This window comes from Zootoca vivipara, chromosome 7 (genome assembly GCF_963506605.1).
Source record: "Zootoca vivipara chromosome 7, rZooViv1.1, whole genome shotgun sequence".
Lineage (NCBI taxonomy): Eukaryota > Metazoa > Chordata > Lepidosauria > Squamata > Lacertidae > Zootoca > Zootoca vivipara.
The window spans coordinates 35,952,885-35,972,903 of NC_083282.1; the positions used below are offsets into that span (position 1 = coordinate 35,952,885).

At 39.6% G+C, this 20,019-nt stretch overlaps 1 protein-coding gene across 8 annotated transcripts in view; it reads right to left on the reverse strand.

Annotated features, from left to right (window-relative positions):
• NFIA (nuclear factor I A) overlaps window positions 1-20,019 on the reverse strand; it is a 282,624-nt gene that overhangs the window by 34,432 nt on the left and 228,173 nt on the right. For 4 of the 8 annotated variants that reach the window (XM_035123739.2, XM_060276862.1, XM_035123741.2 and 1 more), the window contains 3 exons: window positions 6,700-6,878; window positions 5,298-5,363; window positions 2,466-2,631 (listed from right to left, as the gene is read on the reverse strand). In XM_035123739.2, the coding sequence (XP_034979630.1) occupies window positions 2,466-2,631; window positions 5,298-5,363; window positions 6,700-6,878 (411 nt within the window). The remainder of the gene's footprint in view (window positions 1-2,465; window positions 2,632-5,297; window positions 5,364-6,699; window positions 6,879-20,019) is intronic. The other 4 variants (XM_035123744.2, XM_035123743.2, XM_035123742.2 and 1 more) reach the window with 1 other exon arrangement.

The following is a 20,019-nucleotide window of genomic DNA, read 5'->3' on the forward strand; positions in this document are numbered from 1 at the left end:
ACGTCTGGAAATTTACAAGGTGAAATTCAAGAAGCTAAAAGGGAACTAATAAGGACTACAAACAGTGGGATTTCAGGTCTTGCATAGCTTCTTGCCTAAACGACTAGCAGAAGCTGAAATAAATTATGGACAATGTGAAAAAAGGCTGAATTTATGCAGGTCACAAAACTGTGCTATTAGGTATTTTGTAAATTTTGTAAATTGGGTCTATTTTACATATGCACATGTGAAAACACACTTCTCCAGGCCTATGCATAAAACAGAGCAAAATAAAACTCTTGTATCAAGAAAACCCAAGCTATGCATGAAGAAAAGATATATTCTGATGGTTTTGCAAGTGGCTGCTTCACACACGTTTCACCACAGGCAGGCACAATCATATTTCAAGCAGATATTATGTACCAAGGATTCACCCACATTAGCCCAGTATGAAAATATCCTTCAGCTAGATAAACTTTTACTAGATAGCCCTAGGAAGACATGACCATCATCTTCCTGGCTGCCAAAGTAGGTGCTTATCTCAGTTTAAATAGTGCTTTTTAAATCTTCCTGTTGTTAGTATATGATTAACAGTTTTACACCCACTTGGAGAGAAAAATAAAAATAAAGCCAACATGTGGGAATTCTTTATTTACTCATATGGACCTAGACACATTTGAGAGCCATTGTGCACTGCAAAGAACACTGCAGAGAACATTAGGCTTCAATGAAGAGGCTGTGGTTTATCATTTCTTTACTCAGCTAACAACTCAACTGTTGGACTTGGATGACACATAGTTTCTTACGCTGATTCCAGACTGCACTTGTATAAATGATATAGCTCAGTTGGTAGAGAATGAGAGTGTTAATCTCAGGATTGGATACTGAGATTCAGCTCCGAGGGCCTTCTGGTAGTTCCCTCATTGTGAGAAGTGAGGATACAGGGAAGCAGGCAGAGGGCCTTGTCAGTAGTGGCACCTGCCCTGTGGAACGCCCTCCCACCAGATGTCAAGGAAATAAACAACTATCTGACTTTTAGAAGACATCTGAAGGTAGCCCTGTTTAGGGAAGTTTTTAATGTTTGATGTGCTACAATTTTTTTATAGAGGCTGTAAGCTACCCAGAGTGGCTGGGGAAACCTAGTCAGATGGGTGGGGCATAAATACCGTATTTACTTGAGTCTAATGCTCCATTGAATCTAATGCACACCTCAATTTTCAGAACCTTGAAACCAAAAAAAGTATTTGCTGGTGAATGTAAATGTACCATTGAATCTAATGCACACCTTAATTTTCACAACGTAATCTGACCCCAAAAAGGTGAGCATTAGATTCAAGTAAATATGGTAATAAAATAATAATAAACATAATTAGGGGTTTGAACCCCATGTTGGGCTAAAAGATTCCTGCATTGCACGAGTTTGGACTAGAGGTCCCTTGTGGTACCTTCCGACTCTACAATTCTATGATTCTTTAGTGCTGCAGTAATGTTACTTTTGCTCAATGGTGTGAAAACAGAATTCCATCTGTGGCTCCACACAGCCCCTAAGAAGTGTGAAGCTTCACTGAAGTCTCATAATTCTGCATCTCCATGGCAAGGCTGAAGTTGCTGCTCCCTTACTGAGTAGCAAAGGGTGATTTTAAACTTCTTTACACAGAAGTGAGTCATATTCTGTTTTCTAAGGACCATTCAGAATTGCAGCCTTCACTCAGCGAAGAGTTTTCCTTTGTGGTTTAAAGCAGCTCCTGCTTTTCTGCAACAGAATATCCTTGGAATTAAATAGTGAACATGTGTAATGAGTCAAAGCTGCTTCTAGAAGCAAATATTACCCTACTGTATTGCCACTGCTGTAGAACAGAAGAGCCCACTATCACTGCTACCTGTATGAATGATTTAGATCATGCTTAGATCTCTGCTGCAAGGTGACTAAAACCAATGATAATGATGATGGTCGTGGTGGTGGTGGTGGTGATAAAGAATTTTACATAAAGAATACTGTCAAAAAGTTTTTAAAATCAATATAACCAAAAATCCAGAAATTATCAAACAAAATCCCCAAAACCCAGGTTAACCATGTCTCAAGCTTCTTGACTATATCATGTTTCTGTGTGACAATTAATATAATAAAGAATTAATTGCAAGAGAAAAAGAAACACAGAAAACAATGCATTAAATTCATTTGCTGATATTTTTAAACACACTTCAAAGCTGGGCTGTATCTTCGTGAGGCACAGGATATTATAAAACATTTACCAAAGCAAAAAAACAATTTTGGGAATCTATCTAACTTCTGTCCAGAAGGAATTAATGTTTGCTTTTTGTTGCTGTTGTGGCCTTAATGTGTGCTCTTAGCGTGCACTAAGTAGGTGAGTTTAATGGCAGGAATGTTGTTACTGCATTTTTGATTCACTTTCCAGAACAAATGGATAATGAAGCTGCAATTATACTAGTCAGCCCTTTCATTTCCTTCTTGCAGCTGTACTTACTTGGTGAAGTGGGAGAAGCGGCACCTCCTTCTGTCGACGTGGTTGGAGGCTTTGTGTCTGGCACTGGCAGAGGCACAGGCCTGGCCATTGGTGGTGGAGGTGGCGGCGGCAACATTGGGGTAGGAAGGAATGGATTGTGCACCTTGCCTTGACTGCTACCATTGGGCTGCCAAAAACATAAGAAAAGGGGAAAAAACATGATTAGCTGCCTCTTGTCCCAAGAGAACAGTTGAACAGTGCTAAAGCAAAACAAAAACAAACAGGTAGCTGAAATTGAAATGAATCTTTTTATAAAGAGATTTGGATGCTAATGTCCTTTCTATGAATGGTAGAAGCTATACATTTATGAAGAAGAACATTCACTCCTTCTCCTCCTCTCTTCAGCCCCCTGAACATCTACTCCCAAGATTTGGCTGGCCCTTGGGAATGGCATTGGATATGGTGCAGGGAACTGCAGATGGACAATCGAGTTTATGGAAGCCACTTCTTTGTTAACTGAAAAAAGGAGAAACTTAGCAACTCCCCCACCCCCTTTTCCTTATATGAAAACTGAAGGCATCAGGCAAATTTGGACATGTGAACATATGACTATGCTGTAGCTTCAAGAGCAGTAAGGAAACTTTTGCTTTCATTTCAGTAGTTTAGTATGTTGTCCAATCCCTATACTTGGGGTAATTTTAATTATGGCAACTTGAAACAATACAGTTTCATAAACTATGGTTTGAAACTGGTTTGTTTTAGCTAACCACAGATAACTTTAACCACCATTTTCTAGGTTTGGACAGCAGACAAATGGCAGTTATTCTAAAATAGAAGTGGGAGTTTCCATTCTTCTCCTCACTCCCATGGCAGAAGAGGAGGAGGAGGTGCATGAACCTAAAATGTGTTGCAGCTCAAACCTCCTTTGCTTGGCATTACTTGCAAACAAGGTCATTGCCTTCTATTATTTTGCTGGAAGTTTGTATCTTATGAGCAGAACCCTGAACTGATTATAATGAAAAGCCTAAAGCTGCATCACCTTTGCAGTGGCAATAGCTCTACTGTTGTTAATCTTCACTAGGGCCTTGGATTTGCCTCTAAGAGCTAAGGCAACCTTCATACCAAAGTATCAAATGGACATAGGCCACAATCTTCAAATCAATCAATCACTGAAATCAATATTGGGTTTAAGACTGCAACCTTACATTATACATTATTCTTACTAAGAAACGAGAAAATTGAGGAGAAAATAAAACTGACATTTCACATTTTGAAATAATCCCAAGTATTCTTTTAATAATTAGCCATTGTTGATCCTCATAAGAGCTGTACAGCTCAGAGTTTCAATTTTTTAATATCATTCTTTTAGAAAACACTATCTGCTTTGTTTTAAATATTTAATATCATATGATGGTACAAATATGCACCATGACACAGCTGAATGAGAACAAACTGCGAATGAATCAGGTGGTTTGATTTTGTGAAAAATGTTGACAATATTCTTTAGTATTCTGTAACTGGATGAAGATTAAAAACTCTTTCTTTAAATGTAGAGAATATGCAAAGTGGAAATGTTTAGTTCCAGGATGCTGCAGAATGCATATTTCACATGGGATCTGAAGCTTAAAACATGCTAAATCCATTTAATTCCTTTGAGAGGCTTTGTTGACTTCAAGGAATGCTATTACTCACAAGTTTGCAAGCTATGATACTGTTCCGAAGTGACTCATAAGAAATCATAAGACATAAGCTCAGCCAATTTTTGTGGCGTTAGGTGCTTAAAGAAGTGGTGTAGCCAGCATTATACCAGACCACTTTGACTTCCTGAATCCAGTGAATGAAATCTCCTGAGTAGAGTGAAGTCAGTCATCTGATTAATAATAACTTAAAGAATATAGCTCTACTGCTTATAAGCAATGGGTGGTATCCAATTGATTCTCCTTGTGCTACTCCTGCAAGAGTCGTCTGGTGGAAGAGGAGAACAATTTTTTTGAGGATTACCCTTCTCTACTGCAGTCTTTAGTATCTCCCACTCTGATCTGGGCAACCAGAAGTCCCTCAAAGTAGATTGTGGGAGGGGAATGCAGTCTAAGTTCCTCTTAATGGGGTTTTACATTCTAGGAACTGTGTAGACCAAACTTCAATATGTTATTCCGCTTTTGCCATACCTTGTGTAATCTCCTGCCCAAGCAGAGACATGAAAACTACTATAGAAGAACCTACTTATTATAGCACTGCATGCACTCTTAAATATTTGCAGAACTGCTTTAGTGGATATTGTTGTTCTGCTCATGGCTTTTAGATCCAGCGCTATAGTTTGGATTCAAAGCAATGCTGTCGTTGTTTTATCAGGTTCAGGTAACAAACTGGGTGCTAAAAGCAACTGTTTACACTGTATTATACATATTGGAAATGTAAAGGATAAAAACAACTGGGGAAATCATTACTCTTCAGTTGTGCCCTACTGTTCGCAAGAAAGCCAAGCATTATTTTAGATAAGATTGTACACAGAGTTAATCATTTCTGCATACAAATGGAGTGTTATTCCAATAACCTGAAGATAATTACTAAGTTTGACAAAAACAACAACCTGAGATTGCTCAACCAAAAATCTTGGAGCACTATTTAATTTTTCAGAGAGATAAGGAGAAAAGATAACAATTCTCAGGAATAACAAACTATAAGAATCTGTACTTTTATCTTCTTGAGTTCAAGTACTGGTCAGCTTAATCTAAAGTGCTATAAGAAAGTCATTTTTAAAAAATAAAGTGAATGTGGCTGATCTGAAACAGCTGTTCCTTACTCTCCTGTCTAAAGAAATAATTAATAAAAATTACAAGGTATTTTGTTAACCTTGGAAGTGCTGAAGTCAGAAAGCATGAAGCTGAATCTTTGGGACCACGGCAGGTGAAAGTCTTCCTAAAGGATGAATTAGAAGTTCAGTTCACACAAAATGCTGTTATACTGGATGTTGGGTTGGGATGCCACAAATTACTGTCATTTTATTCTCAATTACGGTAATGCACTAAAATGTGGCTGCCTGTAGACTTGATCCAGAAGCTAGTCCAGAATATGACTGCTTGGCTGCCAACTGGAATAACCTATTGCCTGTACTGAGGGCACTACACTGCTGCCAATATGCTACTAGGTCAAGTTTAAGTATTGGTCTAAAAGGTCCTTAATAAATTGGGCTTCGGATTTCTGAGAACTACCTTACTTTCTCTATATGGTCACTGTGGTCATCAGGGTAGGTTCTTTTTGCAGTGCTACGTGCCACTGTGGTAAACTATGTGGTGACATAGCAGCCCCTATATTTTTATTTTACCAGTCCTTCCTAGAAGGACAATCCAGGTCATTGCTAATTTTGAAATAGGTTTTTATCAGATTACCAATAAATTGTATTATATTGCTTTCTCTTTTTGTACATCACTTTAAGATTCTTTTCAATATAAAGCAATTGAGAAATTTTCTAAATAAGAGAACTATGGCCTAGCTTTATGTGACCAAATCTCAGGGCTAATGTGATTTCCCCTCTCTTCTTTTCTGAAGTGGCTGCTAAGAGATTAGAAGCTTTTGCATACATTATCAATTAATTGTACTTTAGAATTATATCCAACCCCCTAAATTGTTGTTCATCTTAATCATGGTTTATTGAAACAATGGTTTCATAAACAATGGTTTGCTTTTGCATACATTATCAATTAATTGTACTTTAGAATTATATCCAACCCCCTAAATTGTTGTTCATCTTAATCATGGTTTATTGAAACAATGGTTTCATAAACAATGGTTTGCGGATACCATGGTTAAATCTAACCTCAATTTTCCTTGATTAGGACATAACACCAAGCTGCTGTTGGTCAAAAGAAGCAGCAGCAATACATTCTCTGAGAAATCCCATTATAAAAAGGTAGTGGCTGCTGCCAGCATTATATCCTGGGTTAACAAACAATATTCTATGATATTTTGCCTGGAAAGCTATAGTTGCGCTAACAACCAACATGGCAATGAGCTGCTAATACAGAAAGTTTAGCATGTAAAAATAAAGCAGTTTAAAAACACATTAACTGAACTTGAGTCACATTCAGTGGGACCTGAACATGCACATCTTTGGCTGAATCCCTCTTCATAGTTTGTAGCAGTGAAAAATTAAGGCCCTGTTTTTATATATGTAAAAAAAACACTGGTTAGCCTAATTTCATGGTTATTTGGCACAGAAACAAAAGCGTCTGAAGAAATAAAATGGCTTCCTTACATTTAGGAACCCCACCTGTCCAGCCTGCTGACCAGCGTCGGGACAGACAAGTTGGACAAACTCTTTCAGAGTCTCCTGAGGATGGTAGCGGATTGCTGGGTGTGAGAAGTATGGCCCAGGCTGCTGAATAATGGGGGATGTTGGAAAATGAAGAGTCGATGGAGTTGCATGTGGACTTGCTATAAGAAAGAAAAGAAGGCGTTAGATAAACACAGTTCAAATTTATAAATTTATTTCTATAGAAACTTCAATTGTTTTAATATAGCTCTTTAATTTTTAAAAGAAAAAAATCCTCCCCACTCAAAAAAAGTCTATACATCCTAGAGTATGTGCCTGATGTTCTAGGTACTGATTTTTATAATACATCAAGTCATATGGAGTTCTGTAGCACTTCAAATATAGAGGCAGAGCTTAAATGCAGCCAGATTTTTAAATGTCTTTTCTGCATTTTTAGTGGTCATCATTTATAACGGAGCCAGAAGTCCTTGGTAAAAGTGACGACTATTCATTACCTTAAGAGCCTTTCTAATGAATCGAGCAATAAAAAATGTATTTGGGAGATTACAGTTGATTTAATTGACATTCTGCTTAATTCTGGTTTCCACATAGGGACCAGTTTTATTTTGGGCTATAAATGGCCAATAATATAATGATGATGCTCTTGCAGCCCTTGTGTATGTCACTTTTTCGGCTCAATGGAGAAATGTGATTTTTAAGTCATTTGCTTTCATGTAAACTAACATTTTCATTTTTTCCTTTCTAAGTGAAAACTGGTCATTCAAATGTGACTCCAGGGCAATGTTAGCAATCTAAGATAGTGAATTCATATGCCATGGATTAAAATTATGTATAGACTGGCTCTCAATAACCCCTACAACAATACTACAAGCAGAATTTTTGTATTAGGGAAGGTAAAGGAGGCTGAAACTAAGATACAGTGGCTTGACTACTACCTTTCAGTTAGTAATATGGTACGATATTCCTGTATGCATCTCATATTTCTCCACACTGAACAGGAAACAACCCCTGCACACAAATTCCTCCACAATGGGTACGTTTATTCACTCCTCTATAATTAATGGCAGGAGACATGGGCGGCACACGGAACAATGAAATATGCATGGATACTCAAGTGACAATGATAGTAATTATAGAAGAAAATGTGGCAGATTCAGATATTTTCTTCTATGGTACCATGCAGTAATATAGCCCTATGGTACAGATAACAGTTTTAAATTTTATTTGCTATGTCTACAGAGTAGATCTATTCTCTGTTACCTTCTTCATGACGAGGGCACTATCCAGGTAGTTTTTCAAGTAACTCACACAAACCTATTCAAGATAGCAGTCCAAAATGCATCTGGTGGGAGTGGGATGTACATTTACCCAGCAACAATAATATTGGAATTGGAATACTGGGGAAATGTCATATGTTCACATTTATTCCTCTATAAGCCAATGTACCGTGTTTCTCATATTATAAGACATGTCTTATATTTATTTTTTCCTCAAAAAAACACACTATGGCTTATTTTCAAGGGATGTCTTATTTTTTTCCTCCTCCTCCTGCCGCGGCCAGCATTGCTGCTGCGCCTATCACTATGTCTTATTTTCGGGGTATGGCTTATATTCCTTGAATGCTTAAAAATCCTGCTATGGCTTATTTTATGGGTATGTCTTAAAATATGAGAAACAGGGTATCTGGAATTTTTTTTGAATTTTGCTTATTTTCTTTCCACTGCATCACAGTAGTCCATTGGGGTTGTATGCTATCGCTCCTCTTACATTAGGGTTTATTTCTGACCAAGTATATAGACATCCTCTCTCAACCAGCACTATTAAACTTTTATATCTTTCTATGCCTATGCACTGCATTTGTAAACCACAAAGAACTGCTTCAATAAAAGTTTTGAAAGTCACTACGTGAACAGGAGAATAGACTGCATTAGTCTGGAAGCATGCTTAATATGTTGGGTGTATATACAACTTGGCAGTACAAAGCAATAGCTGAATGAAGATTAAACCAAAATAAGCCCTGCCCCGCTTAATCAATCTCATAACATGGTGCACATACAGCATCTGAATGACACTGCCCATCAATTTGGGGGGGTGGCCCCATCAAATATTTTATTGGGGGCCCCCAAATGGTCCTTAGCCCCTAGGAGATGGCTCCTATGTTGGGCTATGAGTGGTATTCAACTAAGTTTTACTCTTGGCAGACCTATTGAAATTAATGGACTTACCTTAGTTGTGTATACATTCACTTTAACTGGTCTACTCTAAGTAAAACATATATACTACCCTATATTTATTTTCCCCATGAAGAAATAGCTCATACTAACTGCTACAACACACCCAGTAGTGACAGAAATCCAGCTACATATTTGGAGCCCAGATTATCATAGAAGTAGATAACTAAACCTGCATGGTCGCTGAGGGTACAGACCTTTTCCACCTCCAGAAAAGAGCTGTCTAGGTGCTAAACATGACTTTGTCCCAAAATACATTCACTTTGTAAAGTCAGCCAGTAGTAGCTATTCTGTTTATATAAGCATCTTACAATATCCTAAAACATCACTTCTTATTACCGGTAGCTAGAACAAAGGAAGCTGCCTTCTGCATATCTCATCTACCACATTGAGCAGCTAGCTGCTCGGACATGTTGCCGTGTTAAAATCTTACCCTACAATTATTTCGAACTACATAACTGCTTCATTTCCAGACTCTGTACAACTCTCCAAACTCACCTGGGCACCATCTATTCTTTAGTTTCAAGCTGTGCTAAACCCTGCTTCTTGCTCTGATTCTGACCATGCACACACCCTAGCTTTCTTTCTATCCATCTTCTATGACAAGCCCACCCAACTATATCAATTTCCTTTTTTATTCCACCTTTCTTCTGTTTCTTTAAATCCAGCTCGACTACAAATTGGAACACCAGTTGCAAACTAAAGGGACTGGGCCATGACTTTGGCTAGGCCCTTTCATTTGGTAATTGAGCAGACTGCTAATTGTGACAATAAGCACTGTCTTGATCATAGGCTTCTTGGCCAAGTGAGGCATAACCAAGCCACATCCTGAGAATAGTTCGGTTTCTATTTGTACGTGTTCAAACAGCAAATGCTAAAACAACAGCTCCTCTACCTACACTGAATGAATGGTAACAAACCTTGCAGAATTTCTTCTTTTTTCCTTTTCCTGGAACTGAATTGAGTATGTTCTACAGTCCTCATCATATGTTACCAAATAATAATTATTTCTACTGAGAAACTGTAATTCTCATTACTAGATGAAATGTTTATCACTGCCACACTCAGAACTCAAAGTTGTAGTCATCTAAGCTCTACTTAGAGTACAATTGCTGAAATTAATGGACACAAGTTAGTTGTGCTTATTAAATTCACTATGTCTACTCCGAGTTGGACTAGCATTGGCTACAACCCTAAAATCCCCATGTTTATCACCCTATGTTTGCATGTTGCAGCTTAAAGATCTGTCAGACGAATAATACATGTGAAACGATGTGTCCAAAGATGTTACATTAATCAGGAGAAAAATCATAAAATTGTAATGCCTTTAAGCTATTGTATAGCATGTGCCGTTCTCACTTTAAACAGGTTTATCCTCACTTTCCTAGTTTTTCACTACCTCTGTATACAGGTATGGTGAGAAAGACAGGGTCGGTGCAGTTATATATTTTTTGTGATTTGTCAATTGTTCTGCAACAAAAGAATCCTATGATTTATTGCACAATTTGTTATCATTATAAAAAATAATTAACAATAAGTGGCTTATGGTACCAGGGTATGCTGGTCATAAGTCATTAAAAATAATTACCAAGGATACCCTAACAATAAAGCAAAATGTTGCAAGAAGGGGGTAGTGATGTCAAATAATAAAATATGTGTTGGAATGTATCTAAATTAAAATGTAAAGATTTGTAAACGGTAAAACTGGAGCATTATCATTACAAAGTAACCTTAAAAGTTGCTCTGAATCTGTTTCTCTCCAAATAAAGAATTCACTTTCAATCTGAAATACTTAACATAAACAGTTCTATACTAATATTTTGTCGACTTCTCAGCATCTCTCTGATTTCCTACTGTAACTTTGCATAATACAGTATAAGAATTCTATTAATATGAATTCCTTGAACTGGCCCAGTATGCTCATTCTCTATGACTGACTAATTTGGTGCCATGTTTGCTTTGCAACAATGCTGCAGGATGATGTCTGTTTAGTTCAGTACTGTTTACACTCACTGACAGCTGCTCTGCAGGGTTTCAGGTAGGGGACATTCCCGGCCCTACCTGGGACCTTCTGCATATGAAGCAGCTGCCCTGCGACTGCTGATCAATTTCCAGGTTTCTGTAATATTACATAGTGCACCTCCCTTTACTGAGACCTCAGCTTTGTTTAGGAACCTAAAACCCTTCCAACATAAAGACTAGGAAGGATTTGACGCTCTCTCTCTCACACACATGCACAGACATTTTTTGTCTATGTAAGCTACAAGCCACCTAGCACAAGAAGAAGATAGCACAATGTAGCCTGTATTTTACAAAATATGTCAGAAATTTATTTTTATTGCAATATGTCAGAAATGATCCAGCAGCAACAGCTGGAATTCCCAACAGCTATATTTGTGCTACTAACAAAAAGCGACAATCGCTTGTCCTCAGCATCCTGTTAAACGGGACATGAAGTGAACAGCTGCATATGAACTTTCAGGAAGTGACATTTACAAGGAAAGCTATTACCAGTTCAAACATTTATGAAACCTCTCCACCTGCTATAGGCATCATTATTGACTAGAGATGCTGCAGCATTGGAGAACATGCAGGGTACTATAGCTATAGACGTACCTGTAGCACGCACCTGTAACGTGTCACTGAGGATAATAGGCTAGGTATAAGGTAAAAAGGTAAAGGATCCCTGGATGGTTAAGTCCAGTCAAAGGCGACTATGGGGTGTAGCACTCATATTTGCTTTTCAGGCCAAGGGAGCCGGCGCTTGTCCACAAACAGCTTTCCGGGTCATGTGGCCAGCATGACTAAACTGCTTCTGGCGCAACGGGACACCGTGTTGAGTGCCAGAGCGCATGGAACACTGTTTACATTCCTGCCGCAGTGGTACCTATTTATCTACTTGCATTGGTATGCTTTCAAACTGCTAGGTTGGCAGAAGCTGGTACAGAGCAACGGGAGCTCACCCCGTCGCACTGATTCGAACTGCCAACCTTCCAATCGGCAAGCCCAAGAGGCTCAGTGGTAAAACATTTCAGTTCAATCTTATGCTTCCTCTTTGGTAACCAGTGTAACCACAATACTGACCTTCACGGAAGCATTTATAAATTATATTGTTTTAATATTGCAGCATGTTTTCATTTAGTAATTCTGCATCATAGGAAACAGGGATGTTTGTCCCTCCAACATAACTTCCACCCAGCAAATGCTCAGAAAGCCGCACCCATAATTTTAAACCAGTTTTGATGAAAGAGGGGGAGAAAGTAACAGAAGCAGCATTTTCTGGAAATACCCCCTACTATTTGACCCCAGGGTACCAACCTTCTGCATTTTGCCTTCACTGGAACTGTATCTGCCATCAAAACCAGTAATAGAAAATGCCACCCTGTCTCTTCCTCTGCAGCCCACTCTCCTCCTACTCTACTGTACATCTGCTTGGTGGAGGGTGGGGAGATTAAAGGAAGCTGGACAGGAGTGGCAGGCAGGAAGCAGAGGTGGGGGCAAGCAATGTGCTCTGGAGACATCTACATGGTTTCAGTCTATTTCTGATACCCAAACCCCTGAATCATGACTCCTGAACTCTGTATCTGCTGCCAAGCCTATACTGTCACTTGCCCTGAACAAATATCCCTTTCTGACTTACACCTAAGAGCCTCTTTCTGCATGTGCTAGGTGGGAAGCAGGACACCTTCCCCACATGGCAATGCTTGTCTTCCAAAACCTTCTAACATACCAAAACAGGCGAGGCTTACTCAATCTCTGTTTCCCCAACTTCTCAACCAGAACACTCCCTTCAGCTGTCTTCTTTTCTACTATTCAAAGGTGGCTCCCCTTGGTTCCAAAAAGCTGGAAACTGCAAATTTCAGTCTATACCCACTTTGGCAACAGTGCTCTTTATTTAAATTGGTTGGGAAGGAGGTGATAGGGCAAGGGGAAGGGCCTACCAAGGACTCCTATGTAATTTCCCAGTCCTTAAGATTACGGTATTTAGTCATTGTGTGGAGTGTGGTGGTGATGAGGGCCAGAGACTGCCTTTGGGGCTTTCAAACGCCAGATCAGGTCCCTGTTTAACACTAAGGTTACTTCATATACATTTGTAATTCTTGTAACTACTCTGTATGGAAGGCCAGTATTTTACCCTACCAATACTGCAGACAGAGCTTCAAACTGACAGCCAAAGTTGATGTGACAGATGGACGCAGTGTGTTTAAACCCAAATCTATCCTGGTTACATAGAAAGAAAATGATGGAGGGATCTAATGCCAACAGGAATATGGATGCACAGGTGAGGAGTACAGGCACACCTCTTTGTGCCCCCTCTCATGAAGCATCTTTTCTCCAAGGTCAGCTCAGTTCTGGAATCAGAACCTCAATGAGGACAGGTGTGCAGATGATACAAAATATTCAGTGTTGTTGGTTCCCCCCCCCAAAAAAAGAGATATTGTGAGGAGCTCCACAATGATCTCTCCAAAGCGAGTAAATGAGCAATAAAATGGCAAATGCAATGCAACGTAACCAAGTGCATAAAATTATACATGGCATGAAGAAAGTGAATACAGAAATGGTTTTCTCTCTCTCTCTCTCTCTCTCTCTCTCTCTCTCTCTCTCTCTCTCTCTCTCTCTCTCTCTCTCTCTCTCTCTCTCTGTCTCTGTCTCTCTCTCTGTCTCTCTCTCTGTCTCTCCCTCTCTCATAAAAGCCAAAGAACCTGAATGCTGGAAGATTCAGGACAGACTGAAGAAAGTACTGAGCAGTGAATAGCTAAACTATTTGACTCTCTCCCACGGGAGGCAGTGATGGCCACCAACTTGGATGGCTTTAAATGTGTTAGGCAAATTAATGGAGGACAAGGCCATCAACAGCTACTAGCCATGATGGCTATTCTATAACTATGGGAGCTGCATGGGATGGAATGGAAGCATGAGCAATTCCCATGTTCTGATGACAGAAAAATTCCCTGGGATGCTTTGTTTTCTTGGTTTTAGAGGTACAAGATAAAAGCAATGCAGATAAATATATCTAAGTTTATTAACAAATTCATTAAACATGAATTCCTCTTTCTAAAAACAGCAACAGCTAAGTCACAATGAAGCATGAGAATGTACCATCAGCTCCCTTTTTTTTAAAAAAAGACCTAATTAGCCTCATTACAATTGAAAAGTATTTGTTAAAAGGCATTAAAGTGGAAACATTGTTGTAGTTCGTTTCCTTAGATACTTCCTTTTCAATCTTTTTGAGATGCTTTAGCTCACTGTGATCTGCAACCTCTCTCATAACATTAAAGCAAAGCAAGTGCCAGTTCAAATTATGTAAGATGTATCCCACCCTTTCTACCCTGAAAGTACTTGTTTTCAAAAATGACCGTATTAGAGTACTAATTGGCTAAGCCACCATGCTGGCTGATGTGAAATGCTTTGAAACGCTCTGCAACAGCTGTGTTGATCAGAAATAAGAAGAGTGACTTTTTAATAAGGAAAGCTGGCAGAAGGCCAGAAGTTTTGAAGGGAACTTGAACTTCTATATATATATATAATAAAATTCAAGAGGTACAGAACAGAAGTATGAACCAACAGCTTGGAAAAAATTAAAGCTTTTGGGCACAATCCAGCTCCATTAATCAATAGTAGTTTTGCCACCGACTGACATGGGAGGTGGATCACAACTGGCTTCCCTACTCTACCTACATTCTACCAAATCTAAGATTAAAAGAAGCACCAACTAACAACAAGGCACCTCTGAAGAACTGAGGTTTTAAATATTGTTCTACCTTATTCTTATTCAAATGTGCAGTCCTAAAAAACCCTGCAGCCTTACACTTCCTGTCATTGAATGTAACTTTATATACACATAATTCAGATGAGCAACTAGTGGTAAATGAAAGACATAGGGTATGCTACTATTTACTGATTTATATGGAAACCAACTTAATTTAAGACTGCACACAGAATGATGTTAGGCTCCTATTCATTTATTTATTTTATTACATTTCTATCCCATTTTCCTCAAGAGCTCTGTGTGGCATACCCGTATTTCCTCCACCCCATTTTATACTCACAATAACCTTGTGAAAAGGAACAAAACAAAACAAAAATTCCTTCCAGTAGCACCTTAGAGACCAACTAAGTTTGTCATTGATAGTATGAGCTTTCGTGTGCATGCACACTTCTTCAGAGGTATCTGAAGGTGCTACTGGAAGGAGGAATTTTTTTTTTTTGTTTCGACTACGCCAGACCAACACGGCTACCTACCTGTAACTTGTGAAAAGGGTTAGGCTAAAAGAGAGGGACTAGCTGGTTAACTCGTGGTTTCTGAAGGTGTGCGCTTTGGGGATAAGCATCTCTCTCTCTCTCTGCCAGGACTTCCTCAGTCAGACCATTTCTCCTCTACATGTCTATCTCTGTCATAACCTCGCTAAACTGCTCTTTAACCCTAAATGACATGCAAATGAGGATGGCCTAATTCTCCCCACAGAGGCAGAAGCTGGGATTCTGCACCCTCCCTTGTGCAAACAGTCTGTCTCTCCAGACTTTTATCTCTCCTATTCCAAAGTTTTTTTCTCCACGCAACCATGTTTAAATGAGGGAGGAGGCCTATGTGGGCTCGGATTTAGAGGCTGGTACCCTCTTGTGCCTAGCATGTACTCCTTTAGATAGAAGGGGCAACAGTGAACAACGGCAGCAGAGGTTGACATCTAAAGGGAAGCTGATGATCTGACTAAGGAGCTGGTATTACTGAAGCAAAGAGCTGAAGGAGAATTGCTAAGATGAGAGCAAGGTTCTATGGTGGCCTTCAACAAAGAACTATTTTTCAAGTGATAATTGTTTCTTCAGCTTTACAGCAACCAGCTACCATACATTGGGCCCAGGTTGAAGACGATCAGACACGTTTCACTCTGTGGGGCACTCACTGGGCAACCTTTGACCAGTCACCATCTGTCAGCCAAATCCAACCCACAGATGCTAGAGTAGTTGTGTGGGCAAGGACCATTAATGCCACCCTGAGCTTCTGGAGGAAGGGTGGGATAAAAATGTAACAAACTCTGCTGAAAAGATGGAAACTACTATGCATTGCCAAATGAATTGTTCAGGTATTTGGGTGAGTTCAATGGACTCCTGACAACCTCTTGAATAAAGAACATGGTAGATTAAGGCCTGCTGCTGCTGCAATTGTTTGTTTAGCAAAATTATACACTTTCTACTTACAGCTGTCACAAGGAACCTGGGGCTTCCCATATGTCCCTGGTCTCCAACTCCCATTAGCTCTAACCAGCATGACTAATGTTCAGGGGAGATGGGTGTCACCATCAAAAAGATCAGGTTCGTTATGCCTGATGTACTGAATACAGAAATATTTGTGTAGACCCACAGAATTCAATGGGACTTAAGTTAGTCATGGATTGTTTTCAATGAGTCTGCACTAAGCATGACTAAGTCTAAATCCAACCAAATATCTTATGTACTGTAGGCTCGTATTCAGACTGTCTGTACTGGGTTTCATATGTAATTAGTTGCTTCAACAATTCCCCCCCCCCCAAAATAAATAAATTATTTCATACTTGAATGCAGTGTATTAAATAAAAACTTGTAAAATAATGTCATATATTTTGTTTGTACAATGATATAATTCTGCTTTGATACTAAAATGGGTATATTAATGGAACCAATAAATCCAGAGTGATAGATTGCTGCTAAGTTATTAGGAATCCTAGTCCCATTTTGAATATCAGTGTTTCTCCTCACTTCTATTCTGCAGATGGTAAGCTGATACTACATAAACATTGTTAAAGCTATAGTTGCATGGTACAGTAATTCACTTAACTTTAATGTGATTTATGGTTCTGTCAATACGAGAGGTTGGAAATCCTGAGCTCTGGTGCTTAAACATGGGTTCTGGATTTAAATATAATAATGGACTTTGGTGTGTGAATGTCTGAGCAGGATGGAAAATTTAGCATAAAAGGAAATTTAGCATAAAATACTACAGTTCAATACTCTGTTCAAAGCATACAGTTTAACTCCATGGACACATCAAAGAAAAGCAACGAAACTGAATATGTAATCAGCAAAAGAGCAGGCTAAATACTGTGGTCTACGGGTATTCAATTTTTATGTTATTATTTTAGATATGCATGAAATCCTATTAGTGTGTTAAAAAAAACGCCTCCCTGTTCTTCCCCACTTCCCTTATATAGGCAGAATCAAGTCTCTTTTGTTAGGGTAACTTTAAATCTAGGTCCACTTTGTTAATCACCCCCATTCTTCTCCCTGCCACTTTTCCCTCAGGGCATTTTTGCCTCTTTAAAAGATTAAGCGACCAAGTCATCTTGTTGCTCTAACATGTCCTCAGTGGAACAACATATTAACACAATTCCTCACTAAAAAGGCCATCTCTAGAAGTTTGCTGCAGGGATGACAAATTAACCCAGCATGGTGTCCCACACATCTATCTTTGCACAAATTATTAGTGTAATAGAGCTTTTAGTTATGCATTTATCTAGCATTTTATTGAATGCTTGCATATAATGAAGCTAAGCAATCAGGATCCTTTACGAGGCAATCTCAGTGGGTGGCCTTATAGTTAATTTAGGGTAGTAGTCCTCTAAGCTGTTCACTCACATACAAATCAGTTAAATAAGCTACTCATCTAAATATTTCCTATGTCACAGGGCAACTCTTTAAAATCCAATAAAGGTAGAGTTTTAATTACACGGTTCTTGACTTTTATTTAGGTCTAGGTTTAACTGTTTGCCAGCGTCTTGCTTGCGGAGTGGAATGTAAGAGCACAAATACTGTAAGTCAGAACAGGGAAGAGTTTCTAATCAAATCCTATAGCAGTATCTTCCCCAGCAGCTGTCATAATATTTAATTCAGTAGTCTTCAAACTTTTCACATCTGAGACACAGTTAAACATAAGCTATGTCCTGGGAACTCCAGGTTTGAGGGGGGGGGCACTAGAAAAGTGGATCCCCTCCTATGTTGGTTGGACTCCTGTCCCTATCCCATGAGCAGGTAGCAGTTACATCCCACAAGGCACTGGGGCAATGCTTCTTCAGGCATTCTGGGGCATTGTGGGAAATTTAAGATGAGGAGCTGACAGAGGAGGCACCTGTACTGAGGCTGCCCAGCAGCTACTTGAGTGTGGGTGCTGGTGGTGAGCTCAATACCCATTTATATCAGGGGCTTTGCACAGTGTTTTTCTTTGGCAGTTTCTCACCCTCTCTCCCTGCAATTGCCTCTTATCTTCAAAAAACAAGCAAAGAGGAGAAAAAATAATGTTGATGGATCAATTTAGGTTGGGCCTCAGGGCCCCACCAGTCGAAGATAATAGAAGATGAGTAGATGGAGCAACCACATATGGTAACCAAGCACTGTTTACTCTCCAATGACATTTTATGTTGTTGTTGGTTCTGAAAGTGGTAGGCAGAGTTTCAGTTGGGCATGTGCTGATGATACACTATGGATGAAAATTTAGGAGAACAGCATCAACTGTAGCTCATCAATGTTTAAAAAGTCAACAATATACTGCAACAACTGCTATCCATTCATTTAGTCCTTCAGCTTCCCACAGCCCGACTGAAGGCAACTTACTTTTTGCCACCTGAAAGCACAAGATGCCAACAGGTCTATGACAGCAGATTCTGCAACAAGTTGCTTCCTAGAGCTCTGACAAGATAACCTAATAGTCTTGAGCACACATGTTTGCTAAGGTGGCCACTTATGAAATGCCAAAAAAGAGGAAAGGCATATCTCCAAAAAACTGTTTACCATTCACAACAAGGTTTCTGTGCTCATCTCAAGAGTCCACAGAGTGGCAAGGCAAGGCCCAAACGAGATGTAAGACAAGGCAAGGTGGGACAAGGTTTAGATATGAATACAAGGCAGAGTTCAGGCTGTGCTGTGGGCAATATAATGCCCAGAAGTTTATCCAGCAAGAAACATGGCTTAAACTGAATCATTATATAGCAGTAGCAGCAGCAGGTGCAGCCCAATTGTCAGCCCCACGTGCTGCAAGATGCTGCTTTTCCTTAAACCAGGCTTCTCCAGTAATCTCCTACTGCAATGGAGAAGGGAAGCTTCAAGTTTTCCTGGGTCTTCTGCAGTGGAGTCCTTCTCAGAGGAGAGCAGCATCACATCTTCAGGGCAGGCGCAACTGGCCTCACAGGTTCACCTGAGAGCTTCGCCTGAAGTTGAGGAATCTGACTCCAGGACCATGATACTGAATATGATTAGAAACCCACTTCATATTTTGGTGCGATGTGCACAAAGACTCAAAGGATGGCCTTCATACTGGGAAATGGTGTGTGTGTGTGTGTGTGTGTGTGTGTGTGTGTGTGTGATTCTGGTTTGTGCCCCCAAGCCCATCTTCCTTTTAACATCTCACATATTCAGAGCCAGTGAGAATTCAGATCTCAATACCCAGGCAGAAGAAAATGGCCTGGCCCCTGCTTACAGACATCAGGGATCGAAGAGAATGCTGGTTCCTGGTGTCAGTGATTTCAACCAGCTAAAATTATTAGTGGAAGAAGTCAGCAGGACAAAAGAAGATTTTTCAGGGCACTGGATGTTACTTCCAGGAATGTTTCAAATCAGCACCTTTCTCTTTAAAGATTTATTATTGGGAGGAAAATGGCATCTGGTGGAATCTGGTGCAGCTAAGCTATTGCTGCTGATTTCCCTGAGTTCCCTGAATGAACCCTGTGAGTTGGAATAAGCTGAAAGATAGTGACTGCCTCGCAATGATACAGTAAGCTTCATAGTTGAGTGAAGAAGGCACAAGACTAAATGCCCCTCACAAGAGGAACATAAAAGGGTTAAAATGCATGAGAAGAGCTTTAGTCAATGAAAGGCTCCAGCTCTGTTGTACTAGTGCTTATATTTCTGCTGGAAATTAGAAATTCACACAAACTAGAAGCACAGAGGTCCGTTTGAAACTATCTACTTCCTGCATGTGTGATTGGATGTACTGTATGACAGTTTGCTGTTGGAGCAGAGAATCGTGGATATCCATTCCACTTCTAAATTGAACGCTAGTATGATGCCTCATCTACCTGGGATAAGTACAGACAAAGCAGGCAAT